The sequence below is a fragment of the Coturnix japonica genome, chromosome 2 (assembly GCF_054131305.1).
Source record: "Coturnix japonica strain WE chromosome 2, WE-NBRP24, whole genome shotgun sequence".
NCBI classification, from domain to species: domain Eukaryota; kingdom Metazoa; phylum Chordata; class Aves; order Galliformes; family Phasianidae; genus Coturnix; species Coturnix japonica.
The window spans coordinates 45,391,599-45,415,018 of NC_140664.1; the positions used below are offsets into that span (position 1 = coordinate 45,391,599).

General features: G+C 36.0%; 1 protein-coding gene across 2 annotated transcripts in view; it reads right to left on the reverse strand.

Annotated features, from left to right (window-relative positions):
• Positions 1 to 23,420, reverse strand: part of LAMA1 (laminin subunit alpha 1) — a 97,287-nt gene that overhangs the window by 13,535 nt on the left and 60,332 nt on the right. For both annotated transcript variants that reach the window (XR_001553442.3, XM_015855286.3), the window contains exons 31-52: positions 22,492 to 22,578; positions 22,042 to 22,235; positions 20,949 to 21,091; positions 18,547 to 18,645; positions 17,540 to 17,651; positions 17,211 to 17,373; positions 15,213 to 15,423; positions 14,852 to 14,968; positions 14,579 to 14,742; positions 13,251 to 13,389; positions 11,901 to 11,994; positions 10,593 to 10,709; positions 8,831 to 9,013; positions 8,357 to 8,511; positions 6,752 to 6,895; positions 5,855 to 5,988; positions 5,450 to 5,600; positions 4,400 to 4,524; positions 3,261 to 3,411; positions 2,020 to 2,164; positions 1,259 to 1,400; positions 58 to 172 (exon numbers count right to left, since the gene is read on the reverse strand). Coding sequence is in view for 1 of the 2 variants with exons in the window: in XM_015855286.3 (XP_015710772.2) it covers positions 58 to 172; positions 1,259 to 1,400; positions 2,020 to 2,164; positions 3,261 to 3,411; positions 4,400 to 4,524; positions 5,450 to 5,600; positions 5,855 to 5,988; positions 6,752 to 6,895; positions 8,357 to 8,511; positions 8,831 to 9,013; positions 10,593 to 10,709; positions 11,901 to 11,994; positions 13,251 to 13,389; positions 14,579 to 14,742; positions 14,852 to 14,968; positions 15,213 to 15,423; positions 17,211 to 17,373; positions 17,540 to 17,651; positions 18,547 to 18,645; positions 20,949 to 21,091; positions 22,042 to 22,235; positions 22,492 to 22,578 (3,085 nt within the window). In the remaining variant the exon portion in view is untranslated. The remainder of the gene's footprint in view (positions 1 to 57; positions 173 to 1,258; positions 1,401 to 2,019; positions 2,165 to 3,260; positions 3,412 to 4,399; positions 4,525 to 5,449; positions 5,601 to 5,854; positions 5,989 to 6,751; positions 6,896 to 8,356; positions 8,512 to 8,830; positions 9,014 to 10,592; positions 10,710 to 11,900; positions 11,995 to 13,250; positions 13,390 to 14,578; positions 14,743 to 14,851; positions 14,969 to 15,212; positions 15,424 to 17,210; positions 17,374 to 17,539; positions 17,652 to 18,546; positions 18,646 to 20,948; positions 21,092 to 22,041; positions 22,236 to 22,491; positions 22,579 to 23,420) is intronic.

Here is a 23,420-nt window from a genome sequence, read left to right on the forward strand (position 1 = left end):
AATATTACTATTCATTGTTCAACAACACTAAAATCATAAAACCTCCGAGTCTCCTACCTCCAATACACAGCCTTTTCTTACTCCATATGAATTTCTAAGCAAGTCAAAAGTTGAACGGGATATTTCCAGATTCTTGATACATCCCACATACATCCTACTATTAAGACCTTTCCTGAAAGACAAAACAAGGTTTGGTTTTTTTGCAGTGAACAGCATTTGGAATCTCCTGAGAGAAAAGATTCATCTCTCTTCAGTACAGAGAGGATCTGGCTAAAAGAACACAGCCCAGTGTAAGTAAAAAAGGGGCTATTTTGGGTTTCTTATCAGATGGTATTTCCAATCTGAAAAAGAATCAGATAGCACCATTCCCAAATGGAAACATGTAAGCCTGTAGTGCTGTGTTGACAGGTCAGGCCATTTTCCAAAACGCTTAGTTGAATTCCCAGCTGAAAAGTGATAGTTTTTGAGTGAGGGTAAATGTAGCTATTGTTTTTTGTTTCTCAAATCTGGAGGACAACATAATTTGGTTCCAAATTTACTTCAGAAAAATGTTAACTTTCCCTGCCACAATTCCTTTCATGCTGCAGTACCAACTAAGATTCAAGTTTGCATCTGAGAGCAATATATACAGAGATAAATAGTGTCCTGGAATTTACCTTACTGTCAAGAAAATGCAGATAATTTAATTAGCTTTTCTTTCAGCCTTGTTTGTTCTAAGCAAAGCCACTGAAAGAAATGTAGCTTCTCAAGCTCAGCAGGAATGTACAGTATAGAAAGTATTAACTAGAGACCAGCTATAAACTATGTGCATAAACATTAACAAAAAAGCACTACATTTAGTTCTCACCTGTTATAAGTTTCAAAACCGAGTTACAAGAATTCCTTTCTGAAGTAGAACTCTCAACCTGAAGTGCAATTTTGTCCATAAATGACAGCTGGGAAGCACAAGGCTCACATGGGTAAAGATCAGAGAAGCATTGTTCCAGGCAACAGCACTGAATGCTTGCTAAAGCCTGTCACAAAGAGCAGATGGCTACTGGGGAAATTACCCACGAAGGGGAAAAACAGACAGTTCTCCTTCCAAATTGCTATGAAAAGCCCCATAGTAGAGCCTAAAGGTGAGGAACAGATAACCAAGTCTGATGCAAGGCTTCAAACTTCACTGATTTCCACTAACATCAGTGGAATATCAGATTTTCTTAGTCTTTCTCTCTGCTCACAGGTGTCTTAGTAAAGGAGAAGTGAATGCACTCTTTACCTCACAGCCCTTGATTTCGGCAGCCCACCAACGAAGATTGGGTCCTTATCAGAGCGATTCAAGTCTGAGGCAACCCCAGGAGCTTCTCCGTGCTTGGTTTCTTTGTAATTAAGGTTATATGCATCTGTGACTGCCAGCATTCCTGCAAAGGAAAGAGTAAAGGTCTAGAGAAGGACAGTAACACACATTCTTCCATTTTGGCAATCTTGTTTCTAATAAAGGAAAATTTATTCATTGAGTCAAATGGACAATCTTCTTATTTTTAGAGTGAGTACATACATTGTAGTTCCAGCTGTTCTGCTATTCTCATTTATATCTCTCTGACAAAACCAAATCTGGAAGGGCCTTCACAAAAAGATAAATCTGAGAATATGTTATAGCTGTTCACATATATCACTTGCAATGCATTACTTCCCTTGTAATGCATTACTTCCAATCACGGGCCCAAAAATTCAGTTGTACAATTTACTATAAAAAATGCAAAACAGATGCTCCCTAATATACAGACTTAAAGATTTCTCACTGTTTAAGTGCTATTAATATAGGTGTTCTGGCAGCTGCTGCACTACCTGCTCTTTATAAGATGTGGCAAATCCAACACTAGATTTTCATTGCTGTCATTCTCCTGTCTGTAATATAGAAGTGGCAGCTAAAGAAATCCTGTAAGTATCCAGATTTGGTTATGGCGATACTTCTTCTGGAACCCCTAGGTATTTCTGTTCATAAACGGACAAATGTATTTTATTCAGCCTGTAGCCTACCTTGCTTCTTGTTCCGACTGAATGAAATTTTATACCATGTTCCGTTGTTGTAACGATTTTCTGTTGTCAGAGCAAGAGGTCCTGAACCTAGATCAACAGTCAGTCTCACTTTGCCATCAACAAGCTCAAGGGACAAGAAATCTCTCTGGAAGAAAAAAAAAAAAAAAGATTCAATGACATGAAACAAAAACCTTCCAGAAATATGCATATCTAGAAGGTATGGCCTATAATATGAAAAAGGGTTGGTAACTCCTGCAGACTATTTCTTAGGCCCAAGATGTTCATCTTTGCTATATTTAGGAAAATTAAATTCCATGTACCACAAAAGGATTTATACCCTTTGTTTTGTTTTATTGTTGTTCTTACTTAAATGAATCAGCAAGCTGGATTGCTCAGCAGACAGAAGTTTAAACAACAAATGTCACGATTAATTTTTTTGTTTTTGATTGAGAGTAATTTGATTTGACTGTTAGCATAATAACCAAGCAATACAATGTTCTTTCTGCAAGATGCAAATAGATTCTACATGTTTATTCACATCAACAGAAGGAAAAAAAAAGTCTGTTTCATTCTAGAAGTGCCCTCTCCACACTGTAAAATTTAAGTCACGTATCATTGTGCAATGTATTCAGGCAGTGAGTACATAATGAATCAAATGAATTATGTAGTGCCTCCAGAACAATTTGTATCTGAACAAAGCTTTGTCCTCCAGGAAAAGTAGGTGGTAAACTGCATGATGTGACAATGAAGGTCTGGAGATGGATCTAGCTTATGCTGCTGTTGGAAACGCAGTTATTTATTTCAGTTTTCTGAATTCAAAACTCATGGATTTAATTCAATAAGGCTATTGAATAATATATTCTGCAAGTTCAACTCCAAAACGCTTTACATCCTGCCAAGGTTTATCCAGAAGGGAAAAGAAAAAAAAATAGTTTGTTGTCCCTGCTGATTCTTGCTTTTAGTTAAATTATCCTTAATTTTACTCTCGGGATTAAAACAAACGCATAATTATTTTCAGTGAGTGTGCATATTTCATTACACATTAATATTTGTTCTAAGGCGTAACCTTAACCTTGTACTTTTGACACATGGTGTTGATCACAGACAATAATCAATGCAAAGATGATAACTTGTTTTAATAAAGGTAAATTGAAAGTGGACATGGGAGAAAGTAAGGAAGGAGTTATGAAGTGATCTAAGCACAGTTTCTAACAGCTTAAACGTCTGATCCTTTTCCTTACAGTGCCGTTTGAAGCAAGATAGAGAAGCAGCCCATTAGGTGAAAAGGTGCTGAAGAATATTATTATCTGAGTCACTGTTGAGCGGAGTGCCTTCTCAACAACTGAGTATCCTCTGCCATCAAAATGGAATGAAGTGTCTTCATCCTGGGGACTAAGGAATTGGGGGAAGAGTGAGGGGGAAAGAAAAAAAGAAAAGGAGCTAAAACATTAGCTGAAGATTTGTGTTTTTTCAGTCATTTTAATATAAAATATAAGAAAAGTTTGATCAGCTGGTACAGGCCCTAGGCAGTATGATTCGGAAGTGTGGAAAGAAATTTGAAGTTTAGTGTTATGAATAACTGAAGGATTCCAGCCAAAGGCCGCTTTCATTATAGAATATCACGAGTAGTTTAGCCATGGGGAACAATGCATACAAGATAAAAAATGCCCTTCTCTGATGTATGAAAAGAAAACAACATTCTCTTAAGGGAAAAAAAATATATTACACCCTCTAACTTTAGATGTGTCATACATTTATAAAAAAGCTTTATGTAGTTGCACTTATGATAAGTTCCTATTAGCCTCTTTTCCTGTACTACAGTACTTGGAAATATCACAAACAATCGAGCAGCACCCTCTGCTGTTTCTACGTGAAATGTTTCACAAAAGGGAATGCAGTCAAGCATTTTCTTAGCAATTCTTTAAATATTAAAAATACAACTGATTGCAATCTCCCTTCATAATGATTACAGGAATAGTAGCAAGCTCAGTGGCTACAATTTTGCTCTGGACTTTTAATAAGAGTGCTGTTATTGAAAAAAGAATAACTCCATCTTGCTCCACATTACTGAAAAGCAAAACTTCCAAATCACTTTGCTTTACAGGCAGTTCCCGACTTTTAATGCACAAAGCAGACCACAGCCATAGAACACTCCAGAAAAAGTAGGTATTAACAAATGATAAAATTTCATGCAGTTCAATTATTTGACACTAATGACACATCTAGATTAACATATTCAGAACTCTTAGATAATGATCAATAAAACACTGCATTTTGCTTGAGATCACTATTTTTATCTAGAACAGAAATATGTTATACATATAAAAGGTTAAATCTATTAAAAAAAAAAAGAAAAAAGAAAAGAGCAAGACAAAAATACCTTCCAAAACATCCATTGCACTTGCCCTCCCTTTCTACGTAATTCCAAAGACCGATGGATTTTCCATTCAGGGTTGCTTCTCCCATGCACCCTTTAAAATGTGTTACTTTAACAGCAGGTGACTTCTGCAAGAGAAGAAATACTGAATAAATACAATTAATATTAAGTATCCTGAAAATTAAACAGCTATTTTTTTTTTTCCATTCAACTCTAAATTTGTTAGATGAAAGTCATAAAATAACATTTTAGCATAATTGTAAACAACTACCATTTAAATCATAATAGAGATCTGTTTTGCTGCAAGTAAAGTTACTACAGCCTTGACCTACTTACAATCCTTACTGCATAAAAAATGTCAGTTTAAAGAAGCTGTAGAAGAATGAACAAAAAGAAAAAAATTCAATGTGCAATATCTATGCATCATATATGTACAAACTGCCTGTCCTAATGAACCATTTAGGCAGAGATTTCCAGACAAAGTTAACTTCAGATTAATAAAAAATATTGTTATGGCATCTTTATGAAGAAAGTTTGAGGGAACTGGGCTTGTTTAGCTTGGAGAAGAGAAGGCTCTGAGGAGACCTCATAGTGGCCTTCCCATATTTGAAGGAAATGTATGAACAGGAGGGGTCTACAATGTTTATGAGGGTAGCTAGTGATAAGACAAGGGGGAACGGTTTTAAACTGTGACAGGGGAAGTTTAGATTAGACATTAGGAGTAGGTTTTTCACACAGAGCATTGTGACGCACTGCAACAGGTTGCCCAAGTAGATGCCCCATCCCCGGTAGCATTCAAGGCCAGGTTGGATGTGGCTCTGGGCAGCCTGGTCGGTGGTCGGTGACCCTGTACATAGCAGTGGGGTTGAAACTAGATGATCATTGTGGTCCTTTTCAACCCAAGCCATTCTGTGGTCCTATGATCTTTGTTTTATATTTAGTTAACCTAGCATTTCTTTATGAAGTAGCCAATTTAAGCAATTATTTCTATGTGAAAGATGTATCTCACACATGATAAAAACATTTTACAGAATGCCAATAGCCATATTTAACCTTAATTTGTCCTCCAAGTCCCCCGATAAACATTCGTGTTGACTCGTTAACATCTAGTATGCTGGCTGTTCCCGGAGAGGTTGCAGATTTAGGTGGAGACTTCTGATTGGAGTTCATTTCCTCTATGCTGAGTGTACCTGTTTTTCCAAACCTATCAATTACAAATAAATAAATGGTTTTAGGAATCATCAGGTTTAATCGATGCATTCTATCAACTTTTTAACAAACATCTTGTCACTAAAAAAACTCAGCAGACAGATTGTGTGGTTTATGATGTTTCTACAATACAGCAATCTTATTTAAAAAAAAATATATACAATTTTTTTCTAATCTCAGTTTCCACTGAACTCATTTCTGATTGCGTCTTTAGACCTTTAGTATTTATGCTGTTCACACTTTAACTACCTGGTTGCATGTATTCTGTGCCATTTGTTGTTGTCAATTTGAAAATCAGGGTATTCTACTCTTGTTGATCCTGAGCCCAAATCCCAAAGAAGAGCTACCTTACCACGTCGCATCTCCACAGAAAGGAAGTCTGTCTGAAACAAAAAAGCAGTCCTTATTCTAATACATCACACTGAATGCATTTCTGTTTAGTACATTTAATTTTAACATTTAACTTTGATAGTCTTTCCAGACTCCCATTCCTACATCACTGGAGTTTAAGAGAAATCCTAGTGAATAGTTTTAGCAAAAGAAGATGAGCGAAAGAAAAACATTTATTGAAATAAAAATAATAATAATTTAAAAATCAGTTCATATATAGCTAACTGAATGTCTTTTTTATAGACATATCAAGGTGCAATACAGTGCTTACGGGCACATCTGTAGGCACATATAAATATCTGAGTTAATGCAAAGAGACCTACCAGTCTGTGAAAAAGTATTAACACGTACACACAGCTGTGTATTTATTAGAAGTATAGAGGGAAGGAAGAGCGAGGCAATAAGACACTCAGCTATCATGTTACTTCCAACTGTATGGATACATGAGGGCCAAAGTCAACATCTTTCTTTGTGATAAAAGGCAAAATGCTTGATGTACTTCAGCACGTTATACAAAAGCACCACAGTGTTACACTCCATTAGTTAAAGTACAGAATGGTGAAAGGAAAGCAGAGATTCATTGCATGGCTAAGAAGCAAGCTAACAAATCAGGTGTTTTAACCTTTGAGGATCTCTGTAGAACCATCTAAGGCCTCATTTGGGTACTTAGTTTGAAGTCAATTAGAAAAAAACCACAGATGGCCATTTATGTATTTGACTACCGTCACCTACAGTGAATGTATTCAAGAAACTTACCTTTCCATTGCTACCCAGGTAAAAAAGGAGGTTATCCGGTTCAGTAGTTTTCACATTAAGGGTTAAAGAGTTGTAATTTGTAGACGAAATCTGGGGTTGGTAGGCACGAACACAATCTCTGTCTGCAGATACTGCAACTTTAATCTGGGGGTGAAAGGATGAAATGGAATCTAAACAAGACTCAGTGTACAGAGCATGTGTTTCTAGAATACGTACTTAGTTTCTCACCAACCAGAGCAAGAGATTTCTTCAGATTTTTTTCAGATTCTTTTATGTGACTGAGGTATTGTTACTGGGGTTAGATCTTAATCTCTCAGGGATCAGTTGAAAAAAGATTCAGAAATAGAGAAGAAACAAATACTTAAGTTACAAAAATTGAGGGCATGAGACAAACCTATCCAAAATACCTCAGAAAATAGCAATAAATCTTGGGTCAGAAGCCCACGTATGAGAAAAAGCCACCGTAATTATATCAGATGACAAGGACACACCAAGGAGCTGGATCACGTAACAATAGAGAAGCCTTAATTTCATCCAATTCATTAAACACACCTGTAGTAACTAATACATAATGAACATGTGTGCAGATGTGCGAGCATGGATATATAAAGTTTCTCTTGACTAATAAACTTTAACTGAGAAAACAAAACATATCCACAAAACTTCTAAATGAACTCTCAAAAATGGAAAAGAAAGTTTTGCTAATATTTCATATCATTCTTCTAGGAACCTCTGTAGTTTACAATACTCCCTCTGTTCCACACTGGATTCATTAAGCTTCAACAGACTGTAACAAAGATACAATAACCATAAAATTAAGATTTCAGAAAGAACTGAAAGTCATTCATTGTATATATTTAAAAAAAAACATTCATTGTATATATTTTTTAAAAAAACACCTTTGCTATAAGTTACCGAATATGCCCACGTTAAAGTCAAAGTTGTATTAGAAGTTGCTGAGTACAAACTCAATTTTACATCTTTCTTGCATTTCACTGAACTCCATAGTACTGTTGATTTACTTTTATCGTTTTTAAGAGGGAAGCAGACCTTCAAAAAATTAATGTCATTTGTCTCCAAGTATGTTGGATGCACAGCAACTTCTTGCAAAGACGACAACATGGGAAGGCATAGATGGCAAATTTATTGACAGAATCTATATTCTTACTAAAAAAATTATAGCTATACTTGATCATGCAGAGAGGTTACTCGTATCAGTCTCTAAAATAAGCCTAGAAACTAACATCTTGTCCTAAACACATGGCAGCTCCACCCCTTCACCTGTCTCTTTCTAACTAAGTATCTCCATGAATGCTTTCCAACACTTCGAATTCCATTATTTTAATAAGAAACAAAAGGAAACAGAAAATAAATTACTGCCTTGTTGTTCAGGAAAACTCACAGGAGGAAACGTAAAGCTAAAACTATAAAAAACACCAACAGACCTGCAAGTATTGATTTTAGTATCAGTTGGTGCCCTATGACTTCAGTGAGATCCCAGAACAACCACTTACCTTAAAGGTAAGCTTTATGTTCTTAATCTCAAACAAATTCTGTGTTAAGAGTGAGAGTGAACCCAGTTAAATCTGCAGTGATGGTACTTACAGATGCTGCTTGTTTCCGGGCTTGACTGATGAGCTCTTTAATTTCAGACAAATTTCTGCTCAGATTCTCTTCTAGCATTTTCAGAGGTTTCAGCCTATCAAGTAAAAGACTCGCCTGTGCTTCAATTTCTTTAACTTGTTTTTCAGCTGTGATTGCTGCCAAAACATAAATGAAATACTGAGGCAGGTTGGAAGAGAAACACTAAAATACATAACTAAGTGGGCCTGTTTCTGATCTTATTTTTTTTTTCCTTGTTCTTTTTTTGCAAATTTAAACATCAGTGAAGAATATGCATACTTAAAAGCATTCCATGAGACTCCTCTAGCAATCTTTTAAAAAGCAAGCACGTTTTTATTGAATAAGGAAGAATTTTTCAGTCCATCAGATTTATACGAAATGCCTATTAAACTTGAATAGTAGCACTTCTACTGCAAGCAGTGACATTTCTAGAGAGCAATGAAGCAGTAAACCTACCAGCTTTTGATGAATCAGTTATAAGCTCACTGGTTTTCCTCAGTGTGTCATTAACTTGGGACAATGTAGACGAAGTATTCCGCAGCTTTTGACTGAAATCCCCAAAGTGGCTTAAACCCACCATAGTGCTGGTGTTTGCAGACACAGCCAGCTCTTTCACCTCCAGCACATATTTTGTTGTACCTGAAACACAGTGGCACTTCACAGATTAAAAAAAGTCACACCTTTCATCGAGTAATAAATGCCTGACCTGTTTAATAACAATGCAATTATATACATGATTAGAACATTAGAAATGCTGCCAGTTGCATTCCTTTCATACAAAGAGTTATGTTCCCAGCTCTTTGTATACTTCAGTCTGTGAGGGAAGCTCCAAAGCAAGACTGACCATGATCTAAATTTGCCTAGCTGTCGAATGCTCCATGGCTCACAGTGTAGGAATTTTAACTTCTGTGAAACTGGAATGCCAGAGTAGGCTGGTCCAACTCCTCTTACCCAGTTAGTAAGAAAGAAATGGTCACAGCTATGGCCCTCAACAAAAAATACAGTAAATGCTCCCAAGCTAGTGATATAGAAATGGATACAATTATCAGTGTGACATACAGGCACACTATAGTAATACATACATACATACACACACACATACATACACATACATAAATAAATAATAGAATGTACAACAAAGCAGGCAGGCTTGTTAAATCCTTTGCTTTGGGCCACGAGCACATATACAGTAAGCACAGTTCTCCCATTCTCAGCCTATCCCTTACACTCCTTATGCCAGGATTAGTGGGACTCAACCGACACAGAAGACTGTGTTTAGGTTTGCAGGAATCCTTTTCATCACCAGTACCCAAGGTAGAAGGCAATACTACCATTAATCTATATCCAAATAAAAAACAGACAACTCCAAGAAATAAATTAAAACTGAAATCGAACAGTGTTAACCTGTGAGTTAAGGCAGGAGGCTCATCCTAACATTTTAACGATAGTTTAATTGCCAGTGTGCACCTTTATGTCAGATAGTATCCTGCAAATAATAGCCAGTGTAATTATATCATCCTTTAGTGTGAGTTAAGAGCTGGAGCTACAAAATAGGTATATTACAGTTCTTAATGATCTAATCTGGACATAAAGTAAAACCAATGCAAGAGGTCTTTATGAGGTTTCTTCTACTTTTTAAACAACAAATACAGTTGATAAAGTACTTCAGACCCTCCTCTCTTCACAATACAAAATATGTTTTCTCTATTATCCTTCACAGACTCTAAGACTTTCCTCAATTCAAAACACTGTTTTTTTGTTTTTTTAAAGGATTTGTTTTGTTTTGGAAATACACAGGAAGGACATTTAATTTGGTACATGAAGTCAGCATTTACAATAACATTTGGATACAGATAAGTTTCATAGCACAATACAAACAATTTTGAAACAAGCTAGGTTCGTATAAGAGTTTCTCTCCATGTGGGATTAAGTATTCTAGGACTTCATTCTCCTCTCATATAAGTGCAATTCCATTGCTTTCAGATCCCTACCTGATTTATAGTAGCATAAAATGAGAATCAGACTATGGGCCTTACATCAAAACCCAGTTATGTTTTATGGGCTTACCAGAAAACATTCTTTGTTAGGCAGGAGATTAAAAGAGTCTCCAGTCCAGTTTATCGCTTAAGCCTCACCCATCAGATGACGAAAAAGACTGCATTATGACTGTACTAGAATATTCTACAATAAGGAGTATATAAATACTGATTTCACTTACCATTAGGCAATGCTTTCAGTGCCAACAGGGAATCATTAAGCTGGTTGACAATTTTAACGGTACTTTCCTGAATCTTTTCTACTTTTTTGCTCAATCCATTCAACTCAGACAAAAGGCCTGTTGGAAGAAATAGTTGTGATTTTTCTGTGCGCTAAAAAAACAAAGGTACAGACCACCTGAATCCTACATACAGAGATAACATTCACTTATGTAAGCACAAGGAACTTTTTTGTCTTCTTTAACAAAATGAGCATTTTAAAAACATAAGTGTAAACTGAATGCAGAAAGCACAAATAAGATCCTGTGGGCACTGTATGACGCAAAGTTATCCTTTCTGGCAAGTTCAAACCAGCAACAGTCAGAACAAAGTTATGAATTAAAATTATTTAAAGATGGTGAACCCTTATAATTTCTATGCTGTTCTTGACATTTTCCTTGAAATACAACAGGAGGCATTTATTTTTCTTCTAATTATTTTCGAGATGTTTGTAGAATCCTCTCACTAAAAATAAAAGCACATGGAACAAAAGAAGTGTGCATTCGGTCCATCTGAATTACCTAAGAGGTATATATTTGTGGAAAACTTTTGATATTAAGAGCAAAGATCATTTTACAGTTACAATTTATCTCTATTGAACCATTTCTGTCTGATTTTGTTCAAAACTTCCCTTGGGATCGAACTCTGCTCCTAAACAAAGTCTGTGTTCAAAACGCTTTCGAACTCTCATAGTGCATACTCAAGAGCTTTGCCGGTCTTTTTGGAGTGATAACAAACTAAAAGGATATCGTAATTTATAGAGGGACTCTAATCCAAAAGGCACTTTTTACAAACAGAAAGAAAAACTTCAGCATGTTATTGTATTTCAGCTATATAGAAGGAACAAGAAAAAAATGATTATGATTTAAATACATCATCCTACAGAGTTGTGTAATCCATGATTTATTAAATCAACAGAATGAATGTATTTCTTCAAGAATTATGTTTGTCCTTCACCTGCTGTGCATTCTCTAATGACTTCATTCATAGCACTCCGAAGTACAGCCATCTAAAGAAAGCATTACTTGGAGACAAATCAGGCATAGTAAAGGTGAATTTTCTAAACATTTAACAAGGAAAATTATATTATTACCAAAAAAATAAAATATTGGTCCTGAATACAATGTCAATTTCAATAGTACAAAAATGTATAAGTGTTTATACACAATATTGTGTTTTAGATTCAGATCATTTGAGAAAAAAATGAATCTACCATAGAACAGGCTAAGGAGAAGGAAAGAAGCAGTAAGTGTGAATTCTAAAGAACTAACCGTTACTTTTCTTCTTCAGATTTTTAGCTTCATTATGAACTTTGGAGCTAAGCTGCAGAGTGTCTTTGCCAAGAAGACTGAGAGATTCATCTGGCTGGAAAAAAAAAACAACCAAAAAACAACAGAAATACATTGCCAGAAGTTCAACTGAAGACACTGATGTGCCTATGGACATCTAATGCAGGTAGTGAACGTTCTCACCATTTCTATAATATTCTATATATTACCTTGCTAAGAATAAATTAAAAAGTTCTAATGTTTTGCTCAAGAGCATGACATTGATATAAAACCTGCCAAATTCCAGTCTGAACAGCGCTACTGATTTTCTGTTACTTTCTGGAACATATGATAGTTCTATCTAATTCTCAGCACCAAGCCCTTTTGAAGCATTCCAGTCTTAAAGTGTTATTTTAATTCATTTATCCATCTTGAAAACCTGGATAAATGTTTAGGAGGAATCATGCTGAGTATATGACAGCAAGTGATAAAATAATAAACAAATACATAATTCTGACTATTTTGATCACGATCATGTGAACGCATTATCATGTATTTGTCTCTCCAGCATTATTGCAATGACGTATGTAAAATATAGCCAATTCTTTTCTTGGATTTACAATCATAAAAAAAAAAAAAAAAATGCAAAAATGCAAAGAGATAAAAGGAGGAGAACGCGTCCAGTATGAAAGTCACAGTAACAGGTAGGCAACTAACTGATCAGGTTTTTGTAAACTACTGTTATAATAACAACCTGTTTATTTTGCAAGGCAGGAGAACGGAAGATGTGATATAAAATACTTTTTGTTACTGGATGCTCCCAACTAAACAAAAGAGTTGTGGTTGTGAATACTTAGAACTGGAATAGGGACAAGTTGAATAGAAGATGGCAAAATAACTCTGAAAGGTAAAAGGGAGCATCAAGGACAGGAATACAAAAATTACACACTTCTGGGAAGTACCCTCTAGTGGGAGATGTCCCTGCCTATAACAGGGGGATTGTAACTAGATAATCTTAAAGGTCCCTTCCAAACCAAACCATTCTATGATTCTATGAAATGCAAGTCAGATGACTGATGACAAACACACACAGAATCATATCTAGTCCAGCTAAGTGTGCATTGTGTGCATAAAAACAAAAGTGGTAAAGAGGAAACTGAGACATAGAACATGAAATCTGGTACCCTTAGAGCACAGATTCAAGATACACTATATATTAGCAGACAGGACAGGCTGCCCCCTGCTCCCCACCCCCCAAAGATGATCCAGATTCCAGCAAGTGAAAATAGATGCAGAACAAATATTCCAAAATGAGAAAGATAAGGAAGTTAAGATGCCAGTATCAATACTTACTAAATCCAAAGGGCCATTCACAACCCTAGATGCATCATCTGCCAAACTCTCTGTCCTTTCTATCACATTTTTAACGCTGGAGTGGGTGAAGACAGCAGCTGTAGCACTCAAAGTCACATCTTTCACTTTTGAGAGGCCACTAAGTAAAGAATTAACAAATAATTCTATTTTTGTGAAAAAAGCAATATATACAAGCAGTAAGTTCCATGCGCTGTTACATGTGCACTTTACACATGCACAGCTTTCTAGAATTCATGATGCACGCTGAAAAAAAGATTGCATCTTTTCCAAAGGCAGCAAAAAGGGCTTTCAGTCCACTATTTTGAACTGAAAAATTTCCAAAACACCAGAACACTTAAAAGATTTATTTATTTTCTTTTTGTCAATGGTTAATTTTTCAATCTACATATATATGGATAATGTATGGATAATGTGTGTGTATGTATGTGTGTGTATATATATAATGTATGTATGCATGTATGTGCATATATATACACATCCATTTATCCACATATAACATTTTGCATGAAGAACAAACAAATCACATCACGTAAACATAACAGAACATAAATATGATCCTACCTGGAGCTCAAAAGCAACACAGAGAGATACAGAACATAGGCAGAAATATGAGCATCTGAAAGCTACTCCATAACAAACTCTGTTTTATTGAATTTGTATGGATACAGTCAAACCAGCAGAATTACTCAACGTAATTCAAAGTAAAATTTCCTGTTCTCAAGCTTAAATCATGCATTAAATTTTCAATCCTATAAAATTTAAACTTTAAAACACAGCTCTGCTGATTTTATAAGACAAATGAGCAAGAGTCCTAGAAATATGCCTGTGAAAGAGTATTTCCACTGAAAAAAAAAAAAAAAATGATTCAAAAATTCTAAGAGTGCATTTGAGTGCGTTTGGGATTGCAACCCACTCATTTCTGCAAGATGCTTTGAAAGCAACAATAATGAAGGCATAGAAAAAATAGCTTCTTGATGAGATTCAGAGACATATAGTCAAAGAAGTATTCATGCACAGATCACAAGCTTTTCAAGACCTACTATGGTACGTTCACTGGGCACTTAATAACTCACCAGCTATTGTGCAAGTCAACCACGTGAAATTCAAGACAAATCAACCCCCTCTATATCATTTAATTAAGATACTGTACGCTACATTAAAGGTAAAATATAACTGAAAAGACAAAGATAATAAAAACTGATTGCCTTCCCTCACTGGATTAAGGAACCACTACTGCTTATTTAAATTAAATTTGACAGGATTACAAATGAGACTTCTTCAAATTTCACCTTTCTTGAGTTTCTTACCCCTCCAGTGCATCTGCAAGTCTTTGGAATTGAGCGGCATGATCCTCAGCTCTGTACACCAGGTCCAGCACTCCTCTCACAGACATCTGCATCACCAGCTCATCCACATGGTGTCTCAAGTTGGTATTCCATTTGAGTAGCTCATCCTGGTGGACCTCCAAGTTCTGCACAACAAAAGGGTTTCCTCTTTTCCTACCCCTACCCCCCCCCCCCCCCCCAATAAAAAAATCCACTTCATAGCGTCAAACAGGATGTTAAAAATTAAGAACTTACTGATGTGGAGTTCTTTACATCTTGGGAAAGAGCAGTAGCAGCATTCACTAAGAATTTTCCTTCTTTAATAAGCATGGTTGAGACTTCTTTATTTTCCTTTATACTCAGCTTTTTTTCCTATAGCAAAAAACATTATTATTATTTTTTATAGTGATATGTAGGTTAAGCAGTACATATATTTGATAATCATTATTTTTCTTTTCAAACAACAATCTGGTTTCCTTTGAATTTTCAATATACCATATAAGTTATATATAAGATGTTTAAATGCATACAGCTTTCTGAAAGGCTAAAATCAACTTATAAACAAAATTTCATATTTTATATTTATTACATAGCAATACAGATCATCCAGTCTTACATTTAACTCTCCCAGGTTGCTAGAGATAAGAGGAAACAAGCGATTCGTCTCATTGATGTTAGCAAGTGCATTATTTAGCAGATCCTGGGCATCTCGCAGTTTGCTGTTGTGCTTCGATAAGAGCTGGCTTGCATCATTTTTCATCTCTGCAAGCTCCTGCTGGGGTTTAAGGTAGTCTTCCTGAACCTGGAGCAATAAATTTTCTGCAGCTCTAGCAATGAAAGGAAGTGAAAAATAAACACATGGTAAAGGAGAGACAGGCATGGGGGTCATCCAAAATCAATGTAAATGCACCTTCTTACAGAAGTCCACAACTTTTCATATAATAGCATGCATACACACACCAGCCTAGTTACCTGTGTGAGCACACAGAAAGATGACAATGTAGGGGAGAAGGAAAGGAATACCATTAACAAGCGTTGCATGTGAAAAATAGAGAAGTGCAAATATAAGTATATGAATGCATAAATATTCATCATTAAAATGACCACTAAAATGCAGTCTTTACACTTATGCGTAAAATCAGTAAGATATGAAATCCCCCTCCCTCCCCTCAAATCAGACAGTTGTAAATCACTTCCTTGGTCTATCTGGGAATATTTGTACATCTATTTGAAAGTTTTCTAATACTGAAGGAAATAAACTCAAAATTATATTTAAAGTCTATTCCTCTGTCTCTCTTTGTTTCCACACATATGCTGCACCCAGCAACTGCTATAAATGACACTTTCACATAAATTTTTGCCCCTTTAACCCGTTTTCAAGCCATACTGGTAGAATCATAGAATCTAAAAAGCTGGAAGGGACCTCTGAAGGCCATCTAGTCCAACCGCCCTGCAATGAACAGGGACACCACAGCTACATCACATCGCCCAAGGCATGATCCAGTCTAGCCTTGAAAGTTTCCAGGGATGGGGCATCAACTACATTTCTGAGCAACCTGTTCCAGTGCCTCAACACTTTCACTATAAAAGGCTCTCTCAGACTGTCCTCATAGGAGAGGTGTTCCATTCCATGGATCATTCTATTGGCCCTACTCTGGACATGCTCCAACAGGTCTATGTCTTCCAAGGTCTCTCAACAGGTCTGTAATCCTCATCCAAAGCAGAATACATATATTACAATGATACATTCTGCCTTTCCCACTGAACAGCAGATGTGCAGTTACATGTATTTCTTAAAATGAACAGTTCCAAGTTCTTAAGCTCAGAAAAGTCACAAGTACAGAAGTATTTTACAAGACAGTAATGGCTTCTATTTCATTATGCAATAAAAAGATCGTATTCCAAATGGCTTACATAGCAAAATGTGGGGAAACTTCATGGAGATTTCACTTAAGAGTGTTGCTCAACAACATGTCACCACAAGATCACTACACTATCAGCCATGTGGTAACTCCTGCATCCTGAAAAATGCACTGTCAAGCTGCTTATTTAAATCAGCTTTGAATTTACAGCTGCACTACATGATAAATTCTGCAGAGTAACTAGTGAATTCAAAAGCTATTTCAAAATAACCTTTCAATGCAGGCAAATTGAGACAACAAAAATGAATTCTAAGCAGTGGCTCAGAACACCGAATAAAATACCCTGGTTTCATATGCAAATCTAGTCCATACATATGACAATATTTTACCATGTCCTTCCGTAGATCCTGGTCTTGCAACTCTCTGAGACTCTTTTACTATGTCTAGAGTCCATAAGAATACGTGTATTTGGGCCAAATCTGAATCAAACTGGTAAGCCTTTCCACTTACTGGAATGCATCATTGTATCACTTCCAAACAATCAGGGATTTGACTTACTGCTATTGTGCGAGATGCCTAAGTATCTTCAAATAACATAAGTTCAAATGCAGAGATCATACAGGTCCAGCCGAGCTAGTTACCATAACACAAACTATTACTACAGAGCAAACATTCCCCAGATCTCTCTCCAAAAAGCAATACTTCACAGTACAGACAAATGTGAATCAAAGTTTCCAGTAGAATAGGCTTACTTTAGGACACTGGTAGCATTATAATGCAATTGAACAAAATCTTTCTTGCGTAATTCATCCAGTAGGGCTGAAACATCATCCTGCAGGCTCTGAGATGTAACATTTGACAGTGGGAGGTCCAGGCTCAGTGTTTCATTTAGTGACTTCGCAGCTTCAGCGAGTACTAGATAGGAGAGTAAAAGAATTAGTCATATCACTGATAAAGGAATACGTGAACCTCCTGGAGAAGTTGGAGCACTTCTGTGTTCTGTAAATAGTTCTTTAAAAGTTACAAAGGAAACACCCTTGTAATTCTGCAAAGAAGTGGAAATATCTTAAAAGCAGGATACCTTTGATGGCTGTATGTACTGTGTCAATAAATCCACTCAGCTCTTTACTTTTACTCCTGGTTTCCTGAGTCATTGTGTTAAGTTGCCAAGCTTTTCTCAACGTTCTAGATAACTAGAAAAAAAATCAGAGACAATTTTGTTAAAACATTGGTTAATGAATGATAATTGCTCAAATTTTACAATTTTTTTTTTTCCAATAGTGAAAATACTTCGTGAGAGGAGACTATTTTTTTTAACAAGGCAGATATAGCTGCTTCAGAACTATGATGTTTTCATGCTGCATCACTGTTATTTTGAAAGTTACAGCCCCTGATATCAGTGAAGAACTGATCTATCAATTATTTTCACAACCCATAAAACCATAATTACCAAAACTTTTACTTTTGTATAGTAAACACCACATACTTGTAAACATCAATTTTTGTATCCTAAGATAATTTCTCTTGGCAATAACAAGGCTTCTAGGGCAAGCTCCTAGTTCAATTAGTTACACACGTTCAACAAATGATAGGTACACATGAACAGCAAATGAAATGTAACAGCCAAAGGACTATTGAAAACTCTCAAATTTTTCTGGCTTTAAAGCTGAATAAAGGAGATAAATGTTGGATTTTTTCAACAGATACAATTCTCCTGAAAATATTTTAAATATAGAGATGTAAATTCAAGTCTTTTCGGTGAATATTAAATTATGACAATTTTAAATAAGTTCCACTTGTTAGAACCAGTAAGAAGAAAAGCTCTTCAATTTTAGGGCCTTAAATGATCAAACTACAAAAAGTTTCTGAATTTCAACAGAAAGAATGTAAATCTCATGTTCAGCATCATGTACATCTGGCTGAAGAATTCCAGAAACTGGTTAACACCTCTCCCCAGAAAGACTACAGAATAGACAGAATTCTTCTGTCCATAGATTTAAAATAATTTCTAAGCGATACTCCAGCACGCATGTTCAATGCTATGAAACCTCACAAGATTTCTCCACAGATTAAGAAGGCACCACCTACCTCTTCAGGCAACTGATCAACATCCCTTGACAAACTCAGAAGACTTTCTTCTGCTGTAGCTAACGAGTACGTTGGATCCTCTCTAGAAACTATAAACCCCTGTAAGAAACAACACAATAATGTAAAGAGTCCACTGTGTGTCCAGAAGATTTCTGGGGGAAAAAAAAAAAATATATATATATATATATATATATATATATATATATATATATATTCAAACTATTTAGACCACTTATAGTTTTGAAATGATGTTTTTCTAAGGCACATGAGATGACAAAATAGTTACATACATGTAGTTGAAGAAGAATAGGTGGTCATTTCTATAGATGAAAGGAAATCTCTTGATCTAGCTATGTCACGCTTTTAATCCAGTAATAAAAGAGAAGCAATATTCAGCTTTCCCAGTTCTCAGTTTCTCCAGTCTGAGCTGTCCCAAAGAAGCTACTTTCAGAAATTCAAAGGGCCATAAAATTAAATGTTTCCATCCAGATTCACATCTTCTACAACTTCAGCAGCTGGTCACATCAAAATAACTGTATCTACTGTATATGTTACGGATGGCCCTGAAGCTACATTTCAGTGTTAAATCCAGTGCATGGCACTCAGGAGTTCATGATCTTGGCACTCAAATAACACAACCAACCCTGCCCTTCAGGTTATATTTGGCTTCAAGGCCAGCTCAAAACTGCTGTGTGTGGCAATAAATAGGATGTTGTAACTAACTGATACATTCAAGGCCTGCAACAGAATACCACTTCTCTACAGACGCAAAACAGCATAAGGAATCTCTTAACAGGAGGGCAAATCTGGGTAAAAGTTGGTTTACAGTGGAAGGGATGGTCCTTCAGCAAAGACCTGTAATTCAGATAAATACAGGGATTTTACAGATGCTATTTTTGTACAAGAAAAAAAGGGAAGGAAATCTTTCATTATCACAAAATACGGGAATGCCTACTTCCAAACAGAAGAACTATGGGACTTCCAACTTATCCTCAAGACTAAGTTGTTCAAAGAACACAAACACCGTGTCTTCACATAAAAAGAGTGGAAATCATAGTCGCAAGAGGTTTGTATCATTGTTAGATTCCTTGAATATCACATGTCCAAGTGAATGACAGCTGGTTTAGATTTGATTTTGACATAAACAGATATGTATTAAAGGAGAAACTTATGCTGCCTTCATTTTTACAAAGGATTTGATTTTATAATTAAATAGATGTTATGTACTGAATAATGCTTATGCTTCCTGAAGACAAGGCACCTACACAAACACAAAACAGTTACAGAAAGCAAGTCAATTGTATCCTTAAAGCATTACAATCATTTGGTATGCTTATGCCTTCATGGCACAAAGGAAGGAAAGCAAAACAGAAGCTTGATAACAAAAACATTAGCAACTAAAACTAAAGGATAAGACTACCTCTGCTGAAGCATAAACATGTAATTTAATCCAGTTTGCCTTCAGATATTGCAATTATTATAATTTGAGCACTTGGGTTGGAATTCAGTCTGCCTCACACTTTACACTTTAATAGGTGAAAATTTTTTTCAGACTCTCCATTTGCAGAATCCAGCAGCACATGACAGCTTATGTTATTCTGACTGTGGTGCGATATGGTGGAATACAAAGACAGTAGTTTAAACCCTGTCTTAGAGCTTGTCTTTTCTCAGTTACTGCTGGGCAGATTTAAAAATAAATATGCTTATTTTAGTACTCATTTAGTAGCAAACATTTTTACTTATCTCTGGCTTTGCACAGAGATGACTAGAACTTAATCTGCAACAACAATCGACCCTATGGAGTCCACTAAGAGTAGTATTTGTTTAAGGCAGCACAGGAGCTGGAAGGAAAGCTTTCTACAAACAGTCTGAAAGTATGCAAAACAAGCATTCTAATAGCTTTTGTCTCCTAAGACAGAGGATCACACTTCGATGGTCACAGTACTGCAAGGAAAGCAAACCGCTGCATCCAAGGATCCCTGTGTTTGTAAGCAGTTTGTCATATTCTTCCCCAGGACTCTGGCAGCTCTTTGAAAGGAAACAAAAGAGACCTGGTACGATGCTTCAGACTGATTGCCAGAAATTATGCTCTTTAAATTCAGTCTAGAACAATCCTAAGGATCCACACAATCCAGATGAAACACGCACATATAGTACATTCAATAATCACATTACTGATTGAAAAATATATTCAGACACTTATTTAAAGGTCAGTACAACAACATAAAAGAAACATCAGCAACTAAAGGGTTTAAAACTAATTTATATGATGCTCTTAATCTGGTGTCATCTACAGATACACACAAATTTCAGGAGGACCTCATTTAAACTACTGTGAATGGCTGCATGCTTTCCTTTAAAGGTGCAACTAAATATTTCTACTACTTGTATGTTTGTATTACCTTTAGATGTTTTGTTGCATTCTCCAGCTCCAATAGTATCCCAGAGGGCACACGGACAATACCAGTAAGGTTCATTGAAAGTATGTCTTCACTGAGACTATCCAAGTTGCTTAGCAAAACCCCTGTGCAGTTGTCATCACAAGCTAGACAAACCATTCCAAAAAGAAGCAACATTAACTTTTCTTTAAAAAAGCAACCAAATACTGCTATGGGTTGTTGTTGTTTTATTGGACATTTCTTTTTTTTTTCCTTTTTTTTTTCTTTTTATTTTGGTACATATTTACACAGTACGTGCCTTTACTTTTTGCATTAATACTGATAGAACATGATTTTGAAAATGCAGGCTTGTAGTCTTGCCCTTCCATGCCTACCCCCAGAAATGAACCAATTCTAAATATGCTATCCTCAGGTTAGAACACATTCAAGCTGTATCGATCTTGCTGACTACTGAGCTTCTTATTATACTATGCACATATTGCACCTATTTAGTTTTATTGCTGTAAATCCAGGGCAATGCCACTAACAGCTACCAGACAGGTTACAAAGATACCACAATGGTAATAGATTCCTTGTAGGTACATTTATTCCCCATTTTCCTGTATAAAGCAAAATATGAGTCTATATTCCTAGTTCATTGTAAAAGCAATTACTGTTCTGAGTGGGTCTTTCTGCTATTAACTCTCTCATAAGGAACTACGTGACTAATTATTGATAGAGCACGCCTGTACACATGAGATGACTCCTTAAGTATTATTAGAGCAATATCAAAGGCAAAGACTCAATGACACAGGAATTTAATATTTCCAAATAAACAAAAGTATGCTACAAACAGCAAATCAGTATTAAAATTATCTATTCTTAAATATGCCGTAGTGCTACATTGGCCAATTTAAGGATTAACTGCTTGTCTGATATTATGGTTTGTACTGCAGTTTCCTCTTTGTTCACAGAATCACAGAACAGTTGAGGTTAGACAGGATCCTGTTTGATATTGATTAGTTCAAGCCTCTTATAGAGAGAATAGACCAATCAATAGAAAAACACTCATGGAATAAACCAAAGCCCAGAAGTAATCAATTTCAAAGCCACCTACAGACACACTCTCCTTCCAGAAGAAGATGCCTTGGTTCACACTCCTCACAGAGCTGTCCTGTCACACCCTGCTTACAGTGGCACTTGCCAGTTGCACGATCACAATTAGCATGAACAGAGCCACTTGGATTGCATTGACACAGATGGCAGCTGCCTCCAAGATGCTGAGGGTCACCATAATAGCCAAGGGAGCACCTACAATGGGAGGAATGAGCCAAAAATCATCAGGGGATATTCATCATAAAACCAGACATCATGTTTCAATTTGAGAATCATTGATAGAGTTTTGATTAATTTTCTTTACAGTACCTAACAAGTCACAAGGTCCTTCCACACATATTCATGTATTTACTTGTGAATAATCTATTCCAAGAAAAGGTATGTTTTTATTATTCAAATCTGTTCCTGCAATTTGGGGGCAAAAATTGAGACATGATAGTGTATGACTCACTTTTCACAGTACTGTCCTTCATAACCCGGGAGACATGCATCACAGTGGTAATCACGGTCACCTTTCAGGACACAAGTGGGACTAAAACTGGAGAAAGGAAAAACAAACACCTGCTAGCACAGAAATGGAAAACCATACACTGACCATACACCTCCTGATATTTCTGGTGTCCATCACTCACATTCAAACACATCCTCCCTGTTTGAGCCATTTCCTAGCTCTGTTTTGCTCTCTACACAGCCACACATAAGCACACTGGGAATCTAGAAGGTTGCAGGTTTTTTGTATTAATACACCCCTCTGCAAAATACACTCCAAAGAAATCAGCATAGATTTAAATTCATTGTTCCAAAAGTATTTTACAGATTAATAAGTCGAGGAAACTGCATGATATGGTCATAATATTTATCTAATTGATATCTGCATGAGAACACTAAGAGTAGCCCCACTTAAGCTCTGACTCAATTATCCAAAAGCAACAGCACTTTTCAAGCTTCTAGATGAAAAGTAGTCTGCATTTTGGTTTTAAAAGTAACTTTGTCTACAGACAAAAATTTCAAACAAAGGAGTACTTGATTTTATCCTACTATTCACCTCATTTAAAGCTCCTGAACAGGCTGGAAATGGCCCGAAATACTGAAGCATTGTCTTTAGAAGGAAAAAGAGACCCTCTTTTGAAACTGAAACATGACAGTGCAACTTACTCTATTATCTATAATATCTGAGACTCCAAAAAGTGACATTCATCTTTTCCTTTTAAATCGTCACAATGTAATCACTAGATGTAAACTGTGAATTTAAGCTGTATTTGCTAAAATAAGTAGCTTACAGAAAATCAAAACTTAAGAACATGTAACAATAACTATCTCCTATTGTCACAGAGTGTGGGACATAAGACGTAGTACATACAGCACAAGGCATCTGGAAGG